At 42.2% G+C, this 25,305-nt stretch overlaps 3 protein-coding genes and 1 long non-coding RNA gene across 10 annotated transcripts; 2 read left to right on the top strand and 2 right to left on the bottom strand.

Moving 5' to 3' along the window:
• The first annotated feature begins 606 nt into the window (after positions 1-606).
• klhl7 (kelch-like family member 7) lies at positions 607-5,954 on the top strand. Its single transcript, XM_080484376.1, has 12 exons — positions 607-1,039; positions 1,271-1,373; positions 1,866-1,959; positions 2,053-2,177; positions 2,262-2,437; positions 2,649-2,823; positions 2,968-3,110; positions 3,317-3,557; positions 3,755-3,956; positions 4,194-4,291; positions 4,385-4,568; positions 4,749-5,954. Exons 1-12 carry the CDS (start codon positions 911-913, stop codon positions 4,912-4,914), a joined length of 1,836 nt encoding a protein of 611 aa, XP_080340502.1. The 5' UTR covers positions 607-910; the 3' UTR covers positions 4,915-5,954.
• Positions 5,781-11,511, bottom strand: LOC308122532 (single-strand DNA endonuclease ASTE1-like). Of its 4 annotated transcripts, none has more exons than XM_080484374.1 (7): positions 11,403-11,511; positions 10,212-10,463; positions 9,230-9,496; positions 8,088-9,103; positions 7,765-7,996; positions 7,477-7,669; positions 5,781-7,033 (listed from the first exon to the last, which is right to left on the bottom strand). In XM_080484374.1, the coding sequence occupies exons 2-7, from the start codon at positions 10,447-10,449 to the stop codon at positions 6,736-6,738; spliced, it is 2,244 nt and encodes a 747-aa protein (XP_080340500.1). In that variant the 5' UTR covers positions 10,450-10,463; positions 11,403-11,511; the 3' UTR covers positions 5,781-6,735. The 4 variants fall into 4 exon arrangements, with proteins under 4 accessions (XP_080340500.1, XP_080340498.1, XP_080340499.1 ...); XM_080484372.1 differs by lacking the exon at positions 11,403-11,511 and adding an exon at positions 10,792-10,832; XM_080484373.1 differs by lacking the exon at positions 11,403-11,511 and adding an exon at positions 10,610-10,735.
• LOC308122531 (SWI/SNF complex subunit SMARCC1-like) lies at positions 11,115-18,879 on the top strand. 3 transcript variants are annotated; one of them, XM_080484371.1, is made up of 28 exons: positions 11,115-11,552; positions 11,851-11,970; positions 12,450-12,535; positions 12,648-12,729; positions 12,809-12,901; positions 13,033-13,099; positions 13,194-13,263; positions 13,349-13,424; positions 13,534-13,659; positions 13,877-13,959; positions 14,036-14,142; positions 14,231-14,290; positions 14,382-14,410; positions 14,539-14,654; positions 14,747-14,818; positions 14,910-15,023; positions 15,350-15,503; positions 15,607-15,717; positions 16,038-16,097; positions 16,249-16,507; positions 16,603-16,674; positions 16,766-16,812; positions 16,902-17,010; positions 17,116-17,258; positions 17,614-17,748; positions 18,164-18,296; positions 18,437-18,523; positions 18,624-18,879. In XM_080484371.1, the coding sequence occupies exons 1-28, from the start codon at positions 11,376-11,378 to the stop codon at positions 18,689-18,691; spliced, it is 2,856 nt and encodes a 951-aa protein (XP_080340497.1). In that variant the 5' UTR covers positions 11,115-11,375; the 3' UTR covers positions 18,692-18,879. The 3 variants fall into 3 exon arrangements, with proteins under 3 accessions (XP_080340497.1, XP_080340496.1, XP_080340495.1); XM_080484370.1 differs by having other exon boundaries at positions 11,297-11,552; positions 18,419-18,523; XM_080484369.1 differs by having other exon boundaries at positions 11,297-11,552; positions 17,614-17,832; positions 18,624-18,758.
• LOC308122534 lies at positions 17,975-20,632 on the bottom strand. 2 transcript variants are annotated; one of them, XR_013936150.1, is made up of 4 exons: positions 20,207-20,632; positions 19,875-19,999; positions 18,352-19,738; positions 17,975-18,298 (listed from the first exon to the last, which is right to left on the bottom strand). It is a non-coding gene; the product is annotated as an uncharacterized lncRNA (long non-coding RNA). The 2 variants fall into 2 exon arrangements; XR_013936151.1 differs by having other exon boundaries at positions 18,364-19,738.
• Between the last annotated feature and the right edge of the window lie 4,673 nt (positions 20,633-25,305).

Below are 25,305 nucleotides of genomic sequence, written 5' to 3'. Positions count from 1 at the left end.
AGGGCGTGTATACTGTATATAACATATATAACAACATAACTAAGGTGTGTGTGTGTGTGTGTGTGTGTGTGTGTGTGTGTGTGTGTGTGTGTGTGTGTGTGTGTGTGTGTGTGTGTGTGTGTGTGTGTGTGTGTGTGTGTGTGTGTGAAAAATTATTCAACATTAGATAGAAGGAGCAGAGACCAGACTAAATTTAGACGGATGCAGTTCAAATTATTATAATGGTAAAAAAACTTTTGGGGCCTATAATCCAAGAACATTTTATCATATAATCCTTCTTACCTTTTGTATCTTCGATCCTTGGATGTCGGCTCTTCTTATCAATGTGAGGCAGAATTCATAAAGTGTTGGATTGTTCACCCACTAATAGGAAACGTGAGCTGGGAATAGATCGTCGTTCTTTCTTCCTTTCTTTCTTTCTTTCTTTCTTTCTTTCTTTCTTTCTTTCTTTCTTTCTTTCTTTCTTTCTTTCTTTCTTTCTTTCTTTCTTTCTTTCTTTCTTTCTTTCTTTCTTTCTTTCTTTCTTTCTTTCTTTCTTTCTATCCAACCACATTTGCATGTAATATTCGATGAGTCCTCCCTACCACTTGGGGGCAGTCATGTGCCAAAGTGTTTCCGAGTCAAACACGAATGCGGCTCAAGAACAACACAAGCTAACCTGTGTATTCTTAGTACACAGCTAATACGTCTTTATTGTTACATGAAACCCTGTCAAAAAGCAGTGTTTCATTTATGAGCTTCACGTAGAAACTGCATTCAGACTGGCTGCCTTGACATCCGGAAAAATCCCAATAAGCAGCAGTGTTGGTGGCCTGACAACAAAGAGCCCTCGCAGCTGGACACAGGTGACTGTGCTGCTGCTCCGAGAGTCTCCTGTTCTATTAAAGGTGAGGAGATAAAACTACGAGCCATGACGGGAATTGCCTGTCCAGAGAAGGCGTCCACATCCAAGAAGAAGGGTGAGAGAAAGTGTCCGAACAAAGAGGAGTACAAGCAGCTGTCCAGCATCATGGGAGTGATGAACAACATGAGGAAACAGGTAAAGGAAAGACACAGCTCGTGACCTTACCTGCAACCCTGTTTTTACCTGAATCTGTTACCACCCTCACATTATGGTGATCTGCCTAATTTCCTTGCATATGCATCAATTTCCTCAGATCATGGATTATAAAACCCTGGAGTACAATGATGAGGTCCTTTAGGTGATGGCTGATGGTCTATCTATCTATTTATATTTGACTATCTATCTATCATCCATCTGTTTTTCTAGGGTACACTGTGTGATGTGACCCTGGTGGTCCAGGGCAAACACTTTCCAGCCCACAGAGTAGTTCTCGCTGCTGCCAGCCACTTCTTCAGCCTCATGTTCACCAGTAAGTGAAGCACAATAACTTCAAACATAATGCTGTGTACACCAAAGGTTCGTGGATGACTCACCTGCTCGGGGAATAATATGATTTCTACCTGTGTCCAGCCACAATATGTTTTCATGATAAAAAGTATTCTACTTGATCCAACTGTCAGTGGGCCATCACAAAAGAGTCGTAATATATATATTAAGAAATATGTGCAGTTTTCAGTACCTGCATTCTCAAACAGTCTAAACGAATTGAAAGATTTTAGCACATGTAATACCAGTAAGAAAGATCCTTGTTAAAAATCTTTAAAAAAGATCTTGCACTTTTAACAGCACCGTCTAACGGGTGACCAGCCAAATCACATAATCTGCCAATGTATACACATTACTCATTCCCTAAAGTTGAAGTACAGTATGTGGTTATACAACATAATTAATGCTGCTGTCAACTAAAATGCTACAGGGACAAAAATGTGATGCTTCCACCTGTACGTTTCTTCACTTCCAGCCAGAATGATGGAGTCAATGTCCCATGAGGTGGAGCTCAGGAGTGCTGAGCCTGAGATCATTGAGCTGTTGATTGAGTTTATTTACACAGCACGGTAAGATTTAAGGCATAAGCCGATATGTGTGTTTGTTGATGCTTGGTTATAATTATGTCAAATAAATTGCATTTCGTCGTGTGTGTGTTCCAGCATCTCAGTGAACAGCAGTAATGTGCAGTCATTATTGGATGCAGCCAACCAGTACCAGATAGAGCCTGTGAAGAAGATGTGTGTGGAGTTTCTCAAAGGACAGATTGATTCAACAAACTGCCTAGGTAACAGTGTAACTGAAAATACAGGACTGCCCATAATGTAAGTTTGTTTCGTTAATAGGTTCTTCTTCCTTTGCCCTCCTCCAGGCATTTCAGCTCTCTCAGACTGTATGGACTGTCCTGAGCTGAAGGCAGCAGCGGATCACTTCTGCCAGCTTCATTTCACAGAAGTCTACAAGCTGGATGAATTCCTGCAGCTGGATGTTAAACAGCTCACCTATCTACTGCACCAGGACAAACTCACCGTCCGTGCTGAGGCCCAGGTACACGCCGTCTTACTGTTTGCTTTATTTCTTCAGTCTGGTTATTTTTTCTAGACACAGCTGAAAGAAATGATAAAAAAAAACAACAACTCGTATATACAACATGTTGGTTTTTCAAAAGAGTGTCACAATGTCCCACAAAAGTGTATGTGAAGAATAAAATGTCCTTTTTGCTAATTGGAATTTCAAGTCTTGTTGTTCTTGAATTTAGATTTATGATGCTGCAGTACGCTGGCTGAAGTACGACGTATGTAACAGAAAACAGTACATGGTGGAGGTGCTGGGCTGCGTTCGCTTCCCTCTGGTCTCCAAAACCTTCCTCTCCAAGACTGTGCAGGCTGAGCCGCTTATTCAAGACAACCCACAATGCCTCAAGATGGTCATCAGTAAGTTTACATCGAGCGCTATTGAACCAGAATTATCCGAGTTATGACTGAAAGAGCAGTTGAAACTAACTTGAGATATTTGATAAGGCAAGTGGACATGAGCAACAACCGCAAAGGCTAGACTAACCAGAGTTTCTGTCTCAGGCGGGATGCGTTACCACCTCCTGTCCCTGGAGGACCGCGAGGACCTGGGAGAAAGCAGCAGGCCTCGACGCAAGAAGCACGACTACCGCATCGCTCTTTTTGGAGGCTCCCAGCCTCAGTCATGCCGCTATTTCAATCCCAAGGTATCAGGGTGCACATGCACATCCCTTCACCAATAAGGAGCAATGACATGAAGAAAAACATTATAATGTTGTATCGACCCAAGTTAAAGATTATTTCAACTTTCATGGCTGTTTATCATTGCAGGTTTTAACCCTTGTTGGATTAGATGTAGCTGCAGTAGCATCACTCGTATGCGTCAAGCGTCACTATATGCCTCCTCACACAGGAATCATCTTGGACAGACATCCGCTGCCCCTTTGAAAAGCGCCGGGACGCCACAGCTGTCTTCTGGGACAACGTGGTCTACATCTTGGGTGGCTCGCAGCTCTTCCCTATCAAGCGTATGGACTGTTACAACGTTCTGAAGGACAGCTGGTACTCCAAGCTCGGCCCACCCACACCTCGTGACAGCTTGGCTGCCTGCGCTGCCCAGGGAAAGATCTACACGTCTGGGGGATCAGAAGTTGGTGAGCATCATAGAAATAGGCGACTTTGTACTTATTGAGTTGATTGCTGACAATCAGGGGTTAATTACAAATATTAAACACTGAAGAAAAGAATAATAGTAATATTTGAGAAGGGTTAATATATATTCTATAATAATTATAATTCATCAGACAGAATAGGAACATCAGTGTTGATCATGGTATTCTTGTGTCCACAGGGAGTTCAGCCCTCAACCTTTTCGAGTGCTATGACACGAGGACCGAGTCGTGGCAGATCAAAGCCAGCATGCTGATGGCGCGCTGCAGCCACGGCTGCGTCGAGGCCAACGGGCTGATTTATGTTTGCGGAGGGACGGTGGGGAACAATGTCTCCGGCAGAATCCTCAACAACTGCGAGGTCTACGACCCAAACACCCAACAGTGAGTCACATACACACCCGGCTCTGCCTGTACGCCTGCAATCTTAGAGCTTTATTTGGCTTTTGCCTTAAATACAGTGCATGTTGATGTAACAGGTCATCATCATTTTATGATTTATTGTATGACAATCGTAAAAATGTACTTGCATCAGAGTGTTTGTACAAAATTTTGGCTAGAAATTTTAAATGGTTGTGATTATTGAAGAAAACCAAGCAGACCACTTTTTTTTTTTTCCAGATGGAGGGAGTTATGTGGGATGAGAGAAGCCAGGAAGAACCACGGACTTGTGGTTGTCAACGACAGGATCTACGCTGTTGGAGGGCAGGGGCCAATGGGTAAGATCGCCAACATCGCAGTGATCAGGACTGAGTAGTGTTCATAATGAAAGGTAAAAGTAGAATACGGTATTCGTGTGCTTGTCTTTGTAGGCGGACTGGACTCAGTGGAATACTACGACATTGCCAGTAACGAGTGGCGTCCGGCATCACCGATGCCGTGGCGAGGGATAACGGTGAAGTGTGCCGCGGTTGGGGAGGTCATCTACCTGCTGGCGGGGTTTCAAGGCGTGGGGAGGCTCGGGCACACTCTGGAGTACCACACAGACACTGACCGGTTAGTGTATTCGCCACATGTGGCGAAAGTAAAACATTAAATGAATTCTTTTAAACATTGAGCATCAGTGATTTGGATTAATTCAGTGTTTTCTTACTGTTGGATCCGATACTGCCGATATTTCTGCTTGTGAATACATACAAACGTCACTTTTTCTCGCTCCTTTTCTTCCCTGTTAAGGTGGGTGTCTTGCACTAAGGTGCGGGCCTTTGCCGTCACCAGCTGCCTGATCTGCGTGGTTGACACATGCGGAGTCAATGAGGAGGAAGACATGGATCTCATAGACTCCCAGCCTCACACTGCGCCCGCTGCCCCGTCAGCTGTGTCGACCTCAACATCCACATAGTCCAGACAGCAGCTTGAGTATACAACACTGCCTCGTGGCGCTCGTCAACCCACAGAGGTCTGAGGAATGGATTATCCCGGTTCACCAACAAAAGCGAGAAGAAGAAATGTTTACATCTTGTATTATGTTTGGGCCATAGGATGGTATTTCTCCTTCATTTTTTGCACCTAAAAGATTTTCTTTGTACCCAAAGCCAGCTCTTGGTCAGGCTGGCCACCTCGCTTAATCTAGCCTACATCCTTAATGGAAGAGCTCACACCCCCTATAGCGTAGATTGATAATAAAAGTGTGACTTGGACTGTTTTATTTAGCCGACATCACAATAAAATCTCACACCTCATATATTTGGTTCAGTATTTTTCTTTGGCCATTGGTTGAAGATTATGACGCTATATAACTGAGTGACTCTTTAAACGTATCTCTTAGGTTGTGAGTTTTAAGTTTTTATTCGCTGAGAGATTAGTGACTAAACAATCCCTTTATTCTCCTTCATCTTCTTATGACTGGTTTGGGTTGAGGCGGCAGCCTGAGCGCACTACTTAAACTGAGCACCTCGTTTCTCCCCTGGTCTCGATGGGCGATGGGCCCGGGTTATAGTGATGCTTCGAACTGGTGTGCTTATGGGGAAATGTGTGTGTATTGACGGAAAACGGGTTCATGCACAATATTGCAATTTTCTTTCAATGTAACCTTCTCTAGTATCCCTATATTCTTTGTAACTTTAAGCTATTCCAAAACTGTCTCCATGATGTGAATGTGCCATTGGAAATTATCCATTTTATGCTGAAAAGAGCCAAAATCATTATGACAAGAGGAAATTGTAAAGCAGGATATCCAGTTGGTTTATGTAAAGTTTTTTTTTTATTGTAAAAAGGATTAAGAACATTCTTTTTTTTTTTTTTTACATTTCTTGTATAAAACTTTTTTCATTTCAGTTTTGTAGCTGGTAAACTTCATACTTGTATGAGTACTCCATTTTATAGGTACATGAATGTTGGTTGTGTGTTTACTGAATAAAGGTCATTTAGTAATGCTCTGCTACATTGTGTTGTTCCTTTAAATCATAAAAAAAAATGGATTGGCATTCATGTGTAAGGACAAGTAGAAAATACAGTGACTACTGATAAAAAAAACAAGTTTGATTTTCAAAAATCAAGAACACATTTAAAAGGTCCCATATTAAGTGTACAAAATTCACTTTGAAATGTCTTTCTAACAGGTCCCCATAGCTTGTGTATGAGGCCCCAGAAGTGAAGAAGGTCTTGTCATCTCCCTCATTTGCTCAACCTTCAAGATAAACATATAATGTTGTTGTACTTCAAACAACACTGTGAAATTGTTAAAAATCTGTATACTATGGGACCTTTAAAGTTGTTAAGGCATCAGCAATACAATGGCAAATACACAGATATCATAAATTGATCATTATATTACTACCACATAATTTTATGGTCCACAGAAGATATTAAGCATTTTCATAAAACTGTAAAAATGTGTGTAAACATAAGCAAATAAATCTGACGCCATAATGATAATTGGAGCGATGAAAGCATGTGTGTAAACGCAGATTAAAACATTACTATTACGTTACATTACCAGCATTTGCTTCAGAAAAACTGATCAGATGTTTTCTCTTGATATCACATGATTTGAAATGGTTACGGGGGTTTAAATACTGCAGGAGATTTGACATTAAGATGAGTTAAACATTTGCATTAAACCCTTAATATGTTTTTCAAACAACTGACCTCTCCTTCATTTGGCCCCATAAGAAAACCTTTACACCTTTATTTTTCCTGCACGTTAATCATCATCAAACTCTTACTCGTGCATGAGGAGTGCAAATCTATTGTTGAGCTCATCAACACCTGTACTCCATCCCTGAGCTCCTCTTCCTCTTCCACCTCTCCCTCTTCCTCTCCTCCCTTGGCCTCTACTTCTCCTGCCCCTGCCCGATGAGGAAGACGATGGGTTGGCTTTGAAGCTGCAGTTGTTCACAGAACTCAGCAGAGACCAGTAGAGGTGCCCGGAAAAGGATCCCCCAGCCAGCAGGGACTCTGCATTTCGACCCCCGTTGAGATACCTGAGGAGACCATGAGCCAAGGTGCCACTGAACAAACTGGGAAACACAGAAGAGAGAACATTCTGACACCCAGATTGTTTCATCCCTTGGAAGGTATCTTTGAAAACCACAGTCAAAGAGGTATCACCTATCAGATGTCTTTAGAATTTTTTTTTGTTTTTTTATTTTTTGGTTCCATCTCAGAAACGAGAGGAGTAAACGTTAACGTAGTGTTTTGAGATGACCAGAAAAGAAAAACTACATTAAAAAAGAAAAACAAACAAAACAAAAAACACTCCAAGTAATAAAACAATGTAAATATGCATCAACAACTCTGCATGTATTTTTAAGCAAAATAAAACTTTTCAAGTCACTGATACACCAAATAGTTCAATCAAAATGAATATTTGTCCATTTAAAGTCAGTGACTCCGCATTGAATACAGTTTGAGCAATAAATCAGGAGGAGCCATATTACTCTTACGCATCAGCTCATCTTACCATGGCAGATGGGGTTCAGGCAGCGGCAGCAACAGCAGCTGATTGAAGCACAGTGTGCTCCAGAGGCAGGACTGCCATTGGCTGAAACTGTGAAGCACAGCGAGATCCAGGCCTCGCCTCTCCCCTGCCCTCACACGTTGTCGGTCCAGCCCCGCCTGCACTCTGCGCTCTGCAGCCCAGTTCACTTGTTGAGCTGGTGTGATGGACAAACAGATGGGTGGAGGTTCATTCTTGGCTCCCTTATCGAATTACATTTAGGTCTTTTCAACCAAATGTGGAGTAACTGACTGGTGTGTTGGCTGTGCGTCGCCCCGGCCTGGCTGTTCAAGCACAACTCGCCATACACCATGCAGAGCAGCAAAGCCTGCAGCTGGAGCTGGGAAGGTGTTGGTGTTGCCTTTTGCATCCAGAACGCCGTCACTGCAACTGGCAACTGCATGTGGGGAGGAACGGGAGCCAGAGCAGACTCTGACGCTCCCAACACTTCCAAAAGAACACCGAGCCGCACAGCCACGGGAGCCTGGATACAAATCAGGGGAGAAGAGCTGGGCATTTCTTCAAAAGCAAACACTGTGAATATTAAATGAATCATCTTTTGTTTTCAAGTTTACCTTAGCAATCCCTTCCAGATGTAAATGATTTCTGAGTGGCTGCACCTCCACGCGGTTTATCTTCAAGTTGAGGTGCATACGGTCGTACTCTTCCACAAAAATTGGATCATTAACGCTATAAGCCTCGGCTGTAGCTGTCCCTGCCGCTTGCTCAATGTGGAGTGCATCGATTGCACCTTGCTGTGTGGGTAAACTGTGGCTCAGACCCCTCCCTCTTCCCCCACGCCCTCGTCCTCCACGCCCTCTCCCACCTCTCATTCCCTGTGAGGTGTTTTCTTGTAACCCGGTATCCTGCATTTGAAACCCACAGTGTGGCCCAGCCGCCTGCTGACCAGCTCCACCTCCTCTGCGAGTTAAGATCTTGTTGGGTTTCTGCAGTAATATCCCATACAAAGCCTGGCGTATTGCTTCAGAGCTGCAGTGGCTGCTGGCTAACTTACTGTTCTCTACCTGTGCGACTAGAAAGACTCTGCGCGTCACAAAAGCATCGATAACCCACGGAGCGAGAAGTCCTCGCGCTACCGCCGTTGACAAGCACTCTGGCAACTGCGAGGTCTGCGCTCCTACGGCTGCATTTCCAGCTTCAGAGAACCAGCGAGCCAGAGAGCTTTGAGTGTCGACCCTATATTCCTGCATAGCTTCCCTCAGCCAGGAACTGATTACATCCTTTTGTCCTTTCTTGCCTCCCCCCATGATCTCCGTCACATCCTTCAAGGCCTCTGTTACATTACGAAAAGAGAACAGCCAGAGGAGGAGGCCATCGATGCGAGAACCAGATGCTCTACCTTTACTCATGAAACCATTCTCATTCAACATAGCAAAGACTTTATCAGCCTCTTTTAGAGCACCGTAATCATTTCCGATTAAGACAGCACTTAAGGCCAGTATCTCACAGTGAATGCTACTAAACGACAGACAGAGACCAGAGGCGGTGTAGCAGCGAGCTGAGATGAAGCGGTTGGAGGCTTTCCCATTGAGGTTAGTCCAGTTGAAAAATTGGAATGGCAGATAACCACCTGGGATGAGAAAACAAAAGTTATTACATGCGAAACAACATCAGGCAAATCATTCTTACTGTAAGTCCTCAGAAAACTGTATCCATGTATGTTTATGTGGAGCAAATATTCTGTCACTACCCACACCTGGAAGGTCAAATATATAAAAATCACTGTCGCTGGTCAGCACTGGGCACTTCCACTGGTGCGCCAAACATGCGATCTCCCAGTCTGCTTCAGTTGGACACTGTACCAGGGGGACTCCTCTCTGGGCGACGACTTGAATCAGGACACGTCGTGCCAGGATGGGAAGAACGCTTCCATTGCGGCCATGAGACAGATGGTCTGCATCCTTTATCTTGGACAGCAGACGCTGCCGCAACGTAGCAAACTTCTTGAAACTAGGATCCATCCCTGAAAATCATGAGAAAAAACGCAATGTCTGCATTGAGCATTACAGGTAATAACAGACTTAGTCTTACCCTGTGACGTGGTTTTGATGCATGAAAGGAGCTTTAACACTGATCAGATATCTGACCATTGTTGGAATCCGGGACCCTTAAAGTCCACCATCTCTGCCCCGTTCTTTAATTCCTTACTTGGTATATAAAGAAAAATAATGCCAAAGATTGACTTGAGATCATTATTATTTATTAAATAGCCGCAAGCAACAGTCATGCAGGAGAATGTCAAAGTGGCTGCAAAATTCTAATGTTGTTCACTCTTTATTTTCTGACATGCAATTTGGCATTGACAGATGGAAAAAAAACGTGCGTGTGTGCGTGTGCGTGTGTGTGTGTTCTAACCAAAACAGCCAGCTGTGTTCCTGCCTCTATCTCCTGGTCTTGTCTTGCTCTACTTTCTCACAACATTTTATACATTTCAGGGAATATAGCTCACCATGTTTATATGATTATACCCTTCACCTTATTCCTCATTTATTTCAACTCACCATGAATGTAATGTTTGTGCTCTCTTCCCTGCAATGTTCTTGGCAATATATCTTACATCATCGCACTCTCTCCAAATGAAATAAACACTAAAAAATAGACTTATCTATGCATCCATACTCTGAGACACAATAAATACAGACTAAGAAGTGTAAGGACTGACTAGGCATTATCTTTACCTCCATCCAGAACCACATAAGGCTGGATTTTGCAGGCTTCCAGCGCAGAGAAGAACTGGTGGAGCAGACCAGAGAAGTGGTCGTAGTCGCCCCCACGCTGCTGATCCAGCCTGTGGTTAAAGTAGATGCGGTAATACAGGCTGGAGCCGTCGATAACGAGGCGACTGTCCCGGAACTTGACATCTTTGAGGAGGTTTCTATGGCCTTCCACATAGGTGGTCAGACCGTGGACACCCATGAGATCTCAGGGCGCTGGGAAGACATACAGTGAGAATATGAATGCAAATAATGCTACTCCACAGTGCTGATGCATGGACATTCACAGTTTGCGGTTTGTGCAGACATCCGGCTACAGAAACAAACATTAACATTTAAAGGAAACTAACATTTAAACCTACACTGGGGAAATAAAGTTGCATCATGGGAAGCTGCCTGCTGAAATTATCGCACAAATGACTACATAACCAATGACATGTGAGGACATGTGATTTAACCTTACGCTAAACACTGACACATCTTTAAATGTATATCCAAGAAAGCAATTTTGAAGCAAAGCTTTGAAATACGAAGGTATACCAACCAATGCCACTTCCCCTCTAAACTTCTGTTTTTGTTTTGCGCAATAACTTCCTTTGTAGTAATACACTTCAAAATAAAAATAATGAATTACAACAAATGTCTGTATTCCGTTATGCACTCATAACATTATACTATGTTTAACCAAATTAATTATCGATTAAAATGTCATCCTATATATAAGTATAATAGTTTTAGAAATGAAAGACAGTTACATGTTAAAAACTAAATACCTATATTTTGAATTTTGACAACTGTGCCAAATATCGCGAGAAAACGCGAGGACACAGGCGCTGGCTGACGCGCGAGCCAGTTGTATTCTCTGGTGTTCTGGGTTAACTGGGTTCCCTGTTAACTTGTGACCGACTTCCTTTCGCAACCGTAGTTACTGCTCGTAACAGCAGGCAGGACACTTCCAAACATAATTGTGAATGCGGTTAAACGGCGTTAACCTGAAGAGCTATGGATTTATGTTGAGTTTTTTGACATGTGCAGTCATTTGTGGCAACAACGGCGGATGCTAAAGAAAGTCAGTCACCAGTTAACATGGAAACCAGTTAATCCGAAACACTGGATTCAAACTTCACCATGGCCGCACTATCCGGAGGAACAAACCTTGGGCTTCCCGGGACAAGTCAAGGCACTCTCGCAGCTTTTGCACAACGGAAAAAAGACAGTAGCCCCTCCGCAAGGTTCTGGGAGAGCCCAGACACCGTCGCTCAGCTGGAGGTGGTCCGACAGTGGATCGGGAAGCACTACAAAAAGGTAGCTAGCCTCGCAGCTAGCCGCCCACTGCTAACGAGCCCAGTGGCTCACAGCGTAAACAAACATCTCACTGCCTGACATCATTTACACAGATGATCAACATGGATGTGATGAACACGGCTTTCAAATGAAAAACTAAATGACGCTAGTGTGACTGGTTTCTATTCTTCCGGTTGATTGCATTTAAACGCAGCAGCTGCGGAGAAAACTGATGATGTGCAGCACACCGCAACAAGCCATGCTAAATAAAAATGTACTGTAAGTCACCTTTATTAAAGTGTTTGCATGTTTCTATCAGCATGTCCTGGTGGATTCCCCATCCTGTCAGGCTCTGGCTGCAGTCACCTTGCAGCTTCTGCAGTTCCAAGAGGATGCTTTTGGACGACAAGCTGCCAGTCCTGCACTCACCAAACTACCAGTGAGTTTTCAACCAGGCATCATAATATACTCCAAAAGACAAAAAGGTTTTCAAGATGCTACAAGTCTCTGTCATGCTTGACACGTGCTGGTGCATCTTTGTTGGTTTGATAAAGTTATTGGAATCACCATCCATCCATCCATCCATTTTCTCTCGCTTATCCGTTTCCGGGTCTTGGGGGTGGCAGTCTGAGCACTGTCACCCAGATCACATTGCACCGATTAAGAACCTTTCCTGCAGGTGGTGAGCCCACGGGAATGGAATTACAATGATGTTGCATTATGAAAATAGACTTGGTTGAATTGACATTACTGAGGATATGTGCACCAGTCCGACAGTATTTATTAGAGTTAAAACTCACTGAGTCTGAAAATCAGAGTTATTCATAGTCAGTGTCATGTACACGGAAATCCAGCATGAATCATTTAAAGATTGTAAAGAAATATAAAAACAATGTTGATTTGAATTTCCCTCTCCAGGCACAGTGCTTCCTGGATTGGGGCCCAGGCGGTGGCCTCTGTCACATTCTGGGCACCGCGTACAAATTCAAAGTTGAACAAGGCTGGTGGGTACCAAGCTTCTGATGTGTTTTTCATTTCTTAACCTGCGCTAGATTTGTTTGATTTCTCTGAATTGTATCAGGATGGTATTAACGTTCCCTCTCTTCTGGAACGCAGGCGACGATTTGACTTGCAGAACCCATCAAGAACCGAGAGGAATGTGGAGATGTTTGTTACTATTGAGAAAGCACTTATTCAGGTAACAAATTAACAACTACAAATGTATACAACACAAACTTTCTATATAGATTCAGCACCCAACTGTTTTGTTTTAACAGAACAACTGTATGTCACTACCTGTGGTATACCTGGACCCGACCCTGGATCAGGAGCTGAGCAGCAGACTGAGTGGTATCATCACTAAGCACCAGGTAAAGTGCTTCGTTGACGGCCAGTGGACAGAATTAGACAGGGTGCATCAGAAAAAATGGGCTTCAGGGCTCACAAGAGTGTTATCACTTGAACTCAGTGCTAATCATAGTTTGTTTGTTTTTTAACGTAGGGCACGCTCACCGAGGACAGAACTCTCGCCAGTCACCACATCTATGCTGCCTCTTCTACCGAGGAGGGTCAGTTTAAATCTGTCTTTATGTGCTTTTGTCAAAGTTAAATGTGCATAATGAATTCAACTATACTTGTGCTTTTCTTTGTGCACCCCTTTAGATGAGTGGATGCGTCCTGTCACGAAGAAAGACAAGCACGTCCTGGTGCACTGGGGCAATCACCCTGACAGGTAACACACAAGCAAAAGGCACAGATATGTTCACAGATGGCTAAAACAAGAATTCATTGACTGTGGCTTCTCTATTTTTAATCAGTTATGACAGCTGGATTTCTTCCACTGATGTTGAAGCAGAGGTTGAAGAGCTACCACATCCAGAAAGGCCGTGGCGGGTTAGTATATTTAGTTAGACACATAAGAAACCGTGATAGATTTATGTTCATCTATGTGACACTTGACATCACCAATTACATTTTTGCTCCGTGTTTGCATGCGTTCCAGGTCCAGGCTGGTTGGGTTCTGGACACGGACGCTTTCAATGAGTGGATGAGTGAGGAAGACTATTGTGTGGATGAGAGGAATGTACCCGTCATCCTCCGTCAGCGTATTCGACTCCAAGATGATCAGGTATGGCCGAAGCTGTCGCCGCTTGTGTGCCGTAGCTTTTCCATAGTTAATCTTTCAGTTAAAACCAGAAGAGATCAAATCATTTTCAATTCAGTCTCGGACTAATGACGTCTGCTCAGGATTAAATTTAGTATTTTCTTTTTAGTAGTGTACAAGCTGCATTTATTATTTTTAAAAATACCTTGAATTAGTTTTCTTCTTGAACTATTTATTGCAGGATTCGAAGGCCACCCCATCAAAAAAGAGAAGGCGCTCCCCTTCACCTCCTTCCTCTGAAACCAGGAAGAAAGGAAAGAAGGGGTAAGATAAAGAGGTTTGTGCTGTTCTGGCTCCACAGTGCAAAGTTTCAGGTTGAATTAGTTTCTTTTGTGTGCAGGAGACGGCGCGGACAACAAGAGGAGGAGCCCGAAGAGGACCTGACCAGAGACATGGAGGATCCCACTCCGGTGCCCAACATGGAGGAGGTTGTACTCCCCAAGAATGGTAAGAGACGGGATGCTTTTCGTAAATGACCAATTATTTAAAATAAAAAAATTCTGGTACTTTTTAATCATTAAAGCTTTGTCTGCAGTTAACCTGAAAAAAGACAGTGAGAATACGCCTGTGAAAGGAGGGATCATGGCTGACCTCGGTAAGAGGAGCCTTTAAATATTCCGTCCTGCTTTTCTCGTTTGTGTTTATACTCTTTGATCATCTTCATGTTTTGTCTCCTTCTCTTTCAGATGATCAAGAAGATGATTTTCCGGGAAGGGTAATTATGATATGACGTTTCTCAATGTTGTTGTTTTTTGTTTCATTGCAGGTCATTTCGGTTGTCGGTTTGTATTTTCCATGTAATGCAGAACGCTTGTTGAGGTGACTTTGCTCCCGTGTGTGCAGGAAGATGAGGACGGAAGGACTGAAATCCCGCGGCTCTTGGAGGGAGAGGATAATATCACAGAACAAACGCATCACATTATAATACCAAGCTACACGTCTTGGTTCAATTACAACAGGCGAGTGAACACATTTCAAACCAATTTCACCCGGTTGTAATTCTGCCAGATTTCCAGACTAATTAAAGGAACCTCCTGTTCTTCTTTCCCAGAATTCACGCAATAGAGAAGCGTGCACTGCCTGAATTTTTTAACGGAAAGAACAAATCCAAATCTCCTGAGATGTGAGTACTGCTGACAATCCGGACGATCCCGCGGAGACGTTTCCCATCGTAATGAAGAACGTCTTACGTCGATGTTCCGTGTGCTTTGCAGCTTCCTGGCATATCGAAACTTCATGATCGACACATATCGGCTGAACCCTCAGGAGTATCTCAGCTCCACGTCCTGCAGACGCAACCTCACCGGAGACGTCTGTGCTGTCATGAGGTATAACTTGATTATATGGTTTTTTTTTTCTCCTCTGAATTTGTTCACGTCGGGGAGGAAACATACAGGTTGTGGTCGAGCACATTACTCTCATTTACAAGGCTCATATCAGGAAAAAGGTTTGCAGACATTGTTTGGATACCGGTATCGAGACACAGACACCACCAGGCGGGACACTGCAAGTTGTCGCTCGCTCTCACTTTTGTTCTTCTCATGCGCCCGATTCAGCAGGACACACAGTGATTGTCACTGTTTCTGTGTATTCGTGTACAGTCGTGTCACTTAAACAGACAAATCAGCTCAAAGTGAAAACCTTCTGTGTCCAGGGTTCATGCGTTTCTGGAGCAGTGGGGCTTGATCAACTACCAAGTGGATGCGGAGAGCCGGCCCCTCCCCATGGGACCTCCACCTACCCCACACTTCAACGTCCTGGCTGACACGCCGTCCGGGCTGGCCCCCTTACAACACAAAGCCCTACAGGTGTCTGCCGCTGTCGTCACACAGATTAACACGGACGTCATTTTACACGCACTCTGTATCAACTGAAATACCTTTCAAATGGTTCACCTGGCTCTTGTTGCAGGTCTCGGCGTCGCAGCACATGTTGTACTTCCCCGAAAAGAGCCGAGAGAAGCCGTCCGACTGCCAAAACTTTGGCCTGCGCAGCGACATCTACGCCAGGAAACACCCCAAGGTCTCTCTCACAAGCCGTGCAAAATACAGACACTAACATGTAGTGGAGATTGTTGCTCAGCTCAACAATCATTCAGCCACAGCATCATTACTGATTTACTGAATTGACAGACAAGATTCTCTGACACATAAAAAAAAAAATGTGTTTCTTGATATGTATAGAGAACTGCACAGTTTAGTGGTTAGTACTCTCCGGTTATAACAAGAATATTTCTAGTTTAAAGTGGGACCAATACCTGACAAAGTACATCAGAATTTTTCCATTTGCTCTTTATCTTTGAACTAATCTCTGTGCTTTTGTTGTCGTAACAATTGTTTCAGACTAAAGGAGCGAGTGCAGGAAGGGAATGGACAGAGCAGGAAACACTCCTGCTATTGGAAGTAAGGCTGTGACTTTGGTTTTCACACACATTACATCCTGCTTCCATGTGTGTGAAACTAGTACATTTTGATACAGGACACCATATTTTCCTCTGATGATCGAACCTGGTTCTTTTTTTGCAAGATAATATGTCCTCCCTGTGTCCCCCAGGCACTGGAGATTTACAGAGACGACTGGAACAAAGTGTCGGAGCATGTGGGCTCCAGAACGCAGGACGAATGTATACTTCACTTTCTTCGTTTACCAATAGAAGACCCTTACCTGGAGGACTCCTCGGCCTCTCTCGGCCCGCTGGCCTTTCAGCCCGTGCCTTTCAGCCAGTCGGAAAACCCCGTGATGAGCACCGTGGCCTTCCTGGCGTCTGTGGTGGATCCACGTGTGGCATCAGCTGCAGCTAAAGCGGCGCTGGGTGAGAGGATTTCTGAGTACTCCTGGTTTACAAGTAGCTCCTAGAGGCAAATAAAGGATTTTAGTGTGTGTGTGACTCTTCATCTTTGTCTTCAGAGGAGTTTTCCCAAGTGCAAGAGGAGTCGATGGATAAAGCCTCTGAAAAGTCCAACCTAACAGAAAAAACAGGCAAGCGAGACGTACACGTTCTCATGATCACACAATTATGTTTTAGTCTCACTTCTGATGCGTCATTAACTTTGTTGCTTTTGGATCACAGAGTTGATGGACACGGAAAAGCTGGAGACAAACTCCGGTTCTCATCCGGTAACACCAGAAATAAGCTTAAAGAAAGTTTATATTTTCCCCTGCTTGTGAGTCACGTTGCTTAACTCCAGTTTGTGAATTGGTCTCAGGTCCCAGTGGGGGCCGACGGGCTCATCCTGGAATCCAGCGGGACGAATGTGGAAGCAGAACCGGTGAAAAGGGAACATGTTGAAAATATGCTTCCGGAAGAGACCGACGGTCCGTATACACATATATATATATATATATATATATATATCCAGAATGTGTGTGTGTGTGTCTACAACTTGGTTGTGTTAACAAGATTTTATATTTGTGTACCAGGAAGAGGCGATGATGACGAGAGCATCGGGCGGCGTGAGGGTGATGGAGATGAGGGGAGGAGAGTGATGGAGCTGGATCTAGTGGAGACCAGCGTCTCCACTGCAGCTGCAGCCGCTCTGACCTCAGCTGCCACCAAGGCCAAGGTGAAAGCACAGAGCACTGAGTAAACCTCAGCTGATGGAATGCCAGCCAGACATGTCCGTTATTACCTTTTTCACCTTAGCAGTACGTGAACCAGGCCTACGTTTGAAGCTCCTTAGACATTTGAAGATTGCTTTCATGTTGTTAACACCCTATACAACTGATTTGAGAAAAGGTCTCTCACACACACACACACACACACCAGCCAATCATATTTTTTTTCAACTTTTTTTCAAACAAAAATGAAAAATATGTGGGAAAGTAATCAAATTTATTGTTGTTGTCCGCTGCCGTAGCTTTCCTCTTATTGTGCTTTGCCAGACTAAACTCAAACTCTTTATGTTCCTGAATTTGCAGCACTTGGCGGCAGTAGAGGAGAGGAAGATCAAGTCCCTGGTGGCTCTGCTGGTGGAGACCCAGATGAAGAAGTTGGAGATTAAGCTCAGACACTTTGAGGAGCTGGAGACCATCATGGATCGAGAGAAAGAGGCCGTGAGTGGAAATCCCATGAAGTTGCTCAAACCGAGGTCGTTCAGCAGGGTGACGGGTCGGTCAGGAGCAAAGTTGGGGAAATGTGTAAATAATTTGAAAAGATTTTAGGAATTCCTCTTTTCTGCACCTCATCCACAATTAGCTGCAAGGATGTTTAAATCTCATTGGTTCTTACATTGTTCAGAAATCAGTCAAACCTCTATCTTCATGCAGAGGAAGTCAAACTGCCGTCATACCGTTATACTTTATTCGTACACAAATGGATGGTACAGTTGCAACATCACAGCAAGATCATTTCATTCAAATCATATCCGCTTAAAGTTTCTCGCTGAAAATCAGTGTTAGTCAAGTTTGAGTACAGGTGCCTTGTACTGTTGATATTTAGAAGCAACATTAACGTGTCTATTTCCGGCAGTTGGAGCAACAGCGACAACAACTCCTAACCGAGAGGCAAACCTTCCACTCGGAGCAGCTGAAGCAGGCAGAGGCCAAAATCCGCCAGCAGAAGGAGCAGCAGGGCCAGGCGGGTTACACAGTGCAGCAGTCAGGTCTGACACACACACACACACACACACACACACACACACACACACACACACACACACACACACACACACACACACACACACACACACCACCGCTCATTTAACATCTTGTCTTTACATTTTAGTCCTTCCTTCCCCTCTAGGTCCGTCCGTGCCCAATCGGCTGGTTCCTACCGGAGTAAATACGCAGCCGATCGCCTCTCGACACCCTGGAGCTCCCAACGGCATGTGTGAGTGTGTACTCTTGAGTGTATACTCCATGAGGGTTAAGACGTTGCTGCTTTAATTTGTCTATGTTTACTGATATAAACTGTCTGTTTATCGTCTCAGACCCGTCCTCACAGCCTGATGGGACTACACCTGCTCAAACCGGCCCTCCATCATCCAGTCACAACTAAACCAGATTAAAAAAAATCATCTGTCCCTTCAGTGTTGACGTGTTTGACAAGATTGACAAGTACAGCAACACAGCTGAAGTGTACCGAGTTCATACCGCAGCCTGTCTTTTGTTTGTGTATTGTTTGTGCTCTGAAGTCAGTCGAGGAATGTTCAGTTTCATCTTGACTCATTAAAATTGCTTTTTTGTAAGAAACACATTGTGTTGTCGCTTCCTTCACTGCATACGCTCAGATGCTTTCACTTTCAAGGCATTACATATATGGCAGACAAACCACACATAAATGGGTCAAATGTACCAGCCGGTCTTAACTTGTCAAACATTTGTGCTCCGATGTCAGAATTGACGACTGTTCAGCCTGTAATTGAGTCATTTAAATTGCTTTTGTGTTCACATTGTTTTTGTTTTCTTCTGCCCTGGTGTCGATTCTTTCAGTTTTGCTTTTGTCAACTTAACATGACATATTGATTCCTTTAGTGTCGCTTCAGACTGAGTAATGACTGATCTTACCTGATCTCACCCTGAAACATTTGATAAAATATCTATTGGAACTGAAACATTGTCCTCTTGGCCAACAGATGTTTGTCCTCTGTTGTCAGAGTTTCAGACACTCACACAACTCAGCAGAGATATCATTTATTTGTCCCACCACAAGGAACTTCACATTGTTACAGCAGCAAATAGGACAACACCGCACGCAGGAGTAAGCTAATCAATGATTAAAAAGATTGATAATATAACAAAATTTAAGAAAAATTAAAAATCCAACAGATAGATGCTTCTACTTTTATATATGCTGAACAACCAACTCCACTGAAAGAAGTAGATGGCAAGTTATAGTCCTTGATTTTTCTTGGTTTGATTAATGCCAGGTACAGTGAGACTCCCACTGGCAGACATGGTGGTCATTTCTGCATAGACGTACAGTTGTTTCTTCGTATGTCTGTGTTAGACATGTGAAGTCGTTGCTTTGATTATCTTAATTCCATGTTGCCTACTTTCTGCTGTGAGTGGTGGGTCATTATCCAGGCAAATTACTGGTCACTTTCTGAAAGAAATCAATCAATGAAAGAAAACAGATCATTACATCAGAATGAGAGAATCAAGCAACATGCTCTCCAACATATATCACGCTAGTTTTTTTATGCCATGCCTCATGATAGATATTGTAAAGAATTACTTACTTTTGTTGGCGATTATGACAACTGCAACTACAACTGCCACAGCAATCACAGTGAAGCAGATTATCGCTAAAGGACCTGTTGCTGTGCCTGCCACCGCCACCCCCATTGTCTTCGCACAAACTGAACTATAAAGAAACATAAAATGAGTGAAATCACACCATAATCATGGTTCACTACTCAGTATGTAATGCATAGCCAATAGTTTTACAAATAAGACTGAGACAATGAAAAACTACCAAGAGAATATTCACTTGGAGCCCAACACGTATTTCAACTATAAAATGTGCATATCTCATTATTTCCCCTCACTTGGACAGAAGTAAATTACTTACAGAGTACAAGAGAGACTCATTGTCCTTTTGTCTTGTTAAAGTCTGTACACTTTCCTCAGAATGAACTTTGAAGCGCTCAAGCTCTTGCGATCCTTTCTCGAGTTTGCTTTCACTATTTCTTTCCAAAGACAGGAAGCCCACGGGCAACGCCTAGACGGTCCGCGTGGTCCGTGTACCTTCCGGCCATTCGATTTTCGTTTTGATGTCGTGGAACGAAAAACCGGAAACCATCCGATTTCCGTTTTTCGATTTTCAATTGTAAAACGAAAAACGGGAGACGAGCTGTCTCCCGTTTCCCGTTTCCCAATATGCGTTTCTTAAACAAAAATCGGGAAATAAAATACGACCGTAATTCTTTATTTCAAGTTTGAGTTGCCGGAAAACCCGGAAGTCGACCCTCTTCTTCGCTTGATTAGAGTAAACAACGGCGCATCGCGTTGCTGCCCTCTTCAGGCTGTCTGTGTGAGCTTCGAACTCGCCCACCAGTTGATTTAGATGTATATCTGGCTGCTGCAGTTTAAATAAAAAAATAAATAATAAATACACACCGTGCAAATAGATTGACTGGAGAGGGGCTAGGATTTATTAAGCGTACCCCTACTCCTTTTCACACGTTAGCTTTTCTACTACAATCTATGTTTTTTCCCTTTAATGTTTGAAATTAAACAAAAAATGACTAAATAAAACCTTACTTTTGTTATGTTATTTGAAATAGCATAGAATAAATTCAGCATTATTTCATATCCCAGGTGTTGGTTAAATGTTTATTTTTTTTTATTCATTTAATTCATGAACAAACCTTGTCTTAATATTTAATATAAAAACTGATTTAAATACAAATGGAAATCCCACATTTTTTCAACTAACTTTATTGAAAGAGCAAATTCTCTCATTAAGAATGAATATTTTGTTAAAATCACATGTTCCACTTTTTTCCTTTGCTTTTTCATTCACTGCTGAGCCGGATGAGGAGCTGCAGAGCCTCCAGAAAGGACGTAGGGTCGGCACTCGGTGGCAGTAAGGACTCAAACTGGCTGATGCCAAAGCTGGTGACCTGGCAGGCAAGGCTTGAGACAAAGAACCTGGCAACCCCATCTTGTAGACTGAGGAACTCTTGATCCAGCAAATGAGTCAGGCCGGCCTTAATTTTATAGTTGATATTCATCTACAAAGTTGTCAGGAGAATTTCCTAGTAAAAACCTCAGGGAGACAGAATACACAAAGTTTAAGACCATTTTATTACATTATTCTTGAAAGAAGAGAATGTCACAGTACAACCTTTCCAATAAACAAATAAGACATGCAAACATGACAATTACATTTTGTTGGAGCTCAGTTGAATATAATTCCAATTTTAGTTCAATGAACTTAATGGCTCACAGTAAGAAAAACATACAATCCTTCCCCCAACTCCTTTCAATGTGATGGTTCTGAAAGTAAAGAAAAGGGATTTGCATATCACAAATAACCTCTGAGTGCATGTAAACAACAACAAAAGATTTAAATGCATGATAAAGTAAAACATAATTTTTTTTAACAATACCATTCCTGCAAAGCAACATCGAGATTGAATCATCAGAATATTAATTATCAGAGCACGTCAATTTCACAAAGTACCGCTCAGAAAAAGAACAGCAACAAAGAAAACCTACCGATTTTGATGCCGTCTGCAGAAAATGTGTTTTGTGGTGTTGAATCACTTGTAAAGCTGCTCCTGTCCTTTCACTGGCACGTCTTCCTTCAGAAGACACAATCCTGTCCTTTCACTGGCACGTCTTCCTTTAGAAGACACAATCCTGTCATCATCTCAACCATCAATTAAAGCAACACATAAATCAGTAAGATGATGAAAATGACGCATAACTGCATACAGAGCTGCATCAGGTAGTTAATAGTAATAGTATCAAGAAAAACAACACTAATAATACATTTTTATATTTTATTATTATATTTTAACCAAAATACAAAACGGTTTGTTTTTTAGAATGTGTAAATATTATAGTGTAACTAAAAATGAACCCTACTGAATCTCACATTTAGAATCATTATTTAGTTTATAATTTGGATTTTTCTCTCCTGAGAAATATTTCATTTAATGTTATGGCTGAGCTCTGAGGACAATCTGCAAGTGTGCTGCTTCTGACAGTAGGGGGCGCTGTGAGACTGCAGTCAAATCAATGAAAAGACGCGATTTTAATGATGTAATGTATATCATAAATTAATCTCGTACAACGCTGCTCACCTCAGCGGCAGCTGAAGCAGCTTCAGCTTGGAGGTGATGCTCCATCATGTAGGTGGAGAAGCCTGGCTCTGCTGGAGATCCATCTTCAGACATTCCTCCCTGAAACTCTCATTTCACCCGTAGTCATGCCGTTGGGGTCCGTGTCCACTATTACGTTGGCGCAACCGTCCAAAGACATTTTTTTTAAAGTTTTTAATCATTAAATTTATACAAGAATATCACCGAGGGGAAAGCCACACGAGTCTGGATGGTAAAGCAGCGGCAGCAACAGACGAAGAGGGTCGACTTCCGGGTTTTCCGGCAAATCAAACTTGAAATAAAGAATTACGGTCGTATTTTATTTCCCGATTTTTGTTTAAGAAACGCATATTGGGAAACGGGAAACCGTCCGATTTTCGTTTTTCGATTTTCGATTGTAAAACGAAAAACGGGAGACGAGCCGTCTCCCGTTTTTGTTTCCCTATATATATATATATATATATATATATATATATATATATGGTATATATGGTATATATGGTATATATATATATATATATATATATATATATATATATATATATATATATATATATATATATATATATATATATATATATATATATATATATATATATATATATATATATATATAACGTATAGACGTAAATAGAACAAATAAACCCAGAAAACGTTCAGATGTGATCAGGTTTTTATTGACGTTATTGTTTTGGGCTATGGCTATGCATTTGACAATTATTACTGTATAATTGTACTACCACTGTATTATTGTTATTGCTATTCTGATAACTATTATATTGTCATATTATTATTTTATTCTATACTTACTGGTATTCTCATTGTACTGTTATTATTGCTGTATTGTTATTTTATATTACCTTATTATAATTATCTAATGCTGTTTATTATTATAGTTTTTATTATTGTATTATAGTTACTGGATTCTTATATTATTATTGATATTATTATCATAACCATTACTACGGCTGAGTATAGCCAGTAACCTATTTGCCCACAATAACAGTATTATCACAATACAGTGATTCGGCTCAGTATATCGCTGGAAATTTCATCCACGATACATTACGATATCTGTCTCGCTGAAGAAATTCACAATTTATTGACTGCACCACTTCACATGAATTACAAAACATTGTCAATCAATTTCACACGAATGACGGTCAGGTAAAACAAAGTGTATACTGCACATTAACACCATAGACATGATAAACACTAAACAGAGTAGCTACATGTATGACGTTTTTGAAAAAAAAAAAAACAGTTTGGAAATCGGTTCAAAATTGAACTTATAATTCTACTTAGAGAGTGAGGAGTACGTTCATTCACCCCTGCCTCCACCACCACCGGTCCAAGATGGCGGCGCTGTTGACATGTTCCTCACCAGTCAATGAGGCGTCCACTCTTTATCATGTCTATGGTAGGGATTCCAGTTCACTGTAGACAAACGTACAGAAGTACGACACCATGCAGCCGCCTGCAATTAAACATTATTCTACTTTTCTTTTTTTTTTTTTTTTATGTTTTTGTTATACGGTACATTTGCAAAGAGGGGATAAAGTACATTTTTATTGAGTCTCTTTTTCAACGTTTTTCTTTGAATACAAAATTGTCATTGTGCAAAAAATTCTCAGAAATGTATAGCTGTGAAAATCATCTTAAAAAGTGCATGGATGGGAGATCAATGAGTCGATACTTTCTCTTCTATAATGTTTGGATTTCCACATGTCATGTGGCTGTGAGCAGTACTTCCTAACACGATGTCATCCCTCTCATTGTGACATGACAGTGGAACCGGTCTCTCACAGGCAAGGCAGTCGATAGTTTCCCAACACTTGAAGTTGTTGGACTTTAAAAAGCATTGTGTTGCTGTCTCAGACAATTGTGTTTCCTTGTTAAAAGTTCTTTTAGAAGAATGGCTTATCTTGAATTCATTGTCATTACTTTGGTGTGTGACTGACACCTACTGGTGACTTTTAAGAAGTGCGCTTGAATCTGCAGCGTTCTCATGAGAATGTAAAGGAAAACGACACACTAGAGCAGAAATTAGAAACTGAACTTGAACATTCGGAAAGAAAAGAGATTGGGGCCTGATGAATCCATTGATAAATTCATAATTGATAAATTCAAAATCTAAATCTCTTTTTCAACCACTGAGGCTGAATTGAGTTGCTGGTTTTTGGGGGTTTTGTGCTCCAGCAGCTTGTTTGACACGTCGACTCTTTAAAGCTGTTTATCTCACGGTGGTTTATGAAGTGCTGCCTCCCTCCACATAGCAAATCAGTCTTTAAATAAACGGTACATGCCTCTTCGTTTTTACTCCCTACTAAAACTTCAGTAGCTTCTTCTGCACGTGGTCTGTGTCTCTCTGTTAATAAAATGTGTGTTTGTAAACGTGGTGTTTCTGGATTGTTTCACTACACATCCACCGGCACAGTTTAGAATTCTTTGTCTGCTTCTCAGTGTCACTTCACCTCTCTCTTCTCTAATTGAGTCCGATATTTACTTAGACACAAACACAGGACAGGTTTTATTTATTCCTCCAGGACCCTTTCAGTGTGAGACCACCCCAGAGACAGCTTTAAATAAACCTTAATGAGACAAACCCCACTTAAATGAAGCGGCTCATCCAATTGCTTCTTTCTGTTTTTTGTCGAGATCGAGAGAGAGGAGAGAGAGAGAGAGAGAGAGAGAGAGAGAGAGAGAGAGAGAGAGAGAGAGAGAGAGAGAGAGAGAGAGAGAGAGAGAGAGAGATTTTGAAGAATCCCCCCTCCCAAACATTCTCATCCATTCTCACTGTCTTTAGAAGTGTGAGGATTAAATAATATTTCAAGCATCA

Source organism: Lipophrys pholis, assembly GCF_963383615.2.
Source record: "Lipophrys pholis genome assembly, chromosome: 17".
Classification (NCBI taxonomy): Eukaryota; Metazoa; Chordata; class Actinopteri; order Blenniiformes; family Blenniidae; genus Lipophrys; species Lipophrys pholis.
The sequence above is the reverse complement of the archived record's forward strand: the minus strand, read 5'-3'. Positions and strand labels throughout refer to the sequence as shown.

Excerpts from the sequence above, each read along its gene's own strand:
- klhl7 (XM_080484376.1), top strand. The coding sequence starts at position 911 with ATGACGGGAATTGCCTGTCCAGAGAAGGCGTCCACATCCAAGAAGAAG. Across the intron at positions 2,824-2,967 it reads ATGCCTCAAGATGGTCATCA|GCGGGATGCGTTACCACCTC; the intron begins GTAAGTTTACAT and ends TTTCTGTCTCAG. Across the intron at positions 3,558-3,754 it reads GTCTGGGGGATCAGAAGTTG|GGAGTTCAGCCCTCAACCTT; the intron begins GTGAGCATCATA and ends TTGTGTCCACAG.
- LOC308122532 (XM_080484374.1), bottom strand. The coding sequence starts at position 10,449 with ATGGGTGTCCACGGTCTGACCACCTATGTGGAAGGCCATAGAAACCTC. Across the intron at positions 9,104-9,229 it reads TTATATATTTGACCTTCCAG|GTGGTTATCTGCCATTCCAA; the intron begins GTGTGGGTAGTG and ends TTCTCATCCCAG. Across the intron at positions 7,670-7,764 it reads GACGCACAGCCAACACACCA|CTCAACAAGTGAACTGGGCT; the intron begins GTCAGTTACTCC and ends CCATCACACCAG.
- LOC308122531 (XM_080484369.1), top strand. The coding sequence starts at position 11,376 with ATGGCCGCACTATCCGGAGGAACAAACCTTGGGCTTCCCGGGACAAGT. Across the intron at positions 13,660-13,876 it reads TTCGACTCCAAGATGATCAG|GATTCGAAGGCCACCCCATC; the intron begins GTATGGCCGAAG and ends TATTTATTGCAG. Across the intron at positions 16,675-16,765 it reads CAACCTAACAGAAAAAACAG|AGTTGATGGACACGGAAAAG; the intron begins GCAAGCGAGACG and ends TTTGGATCACAG.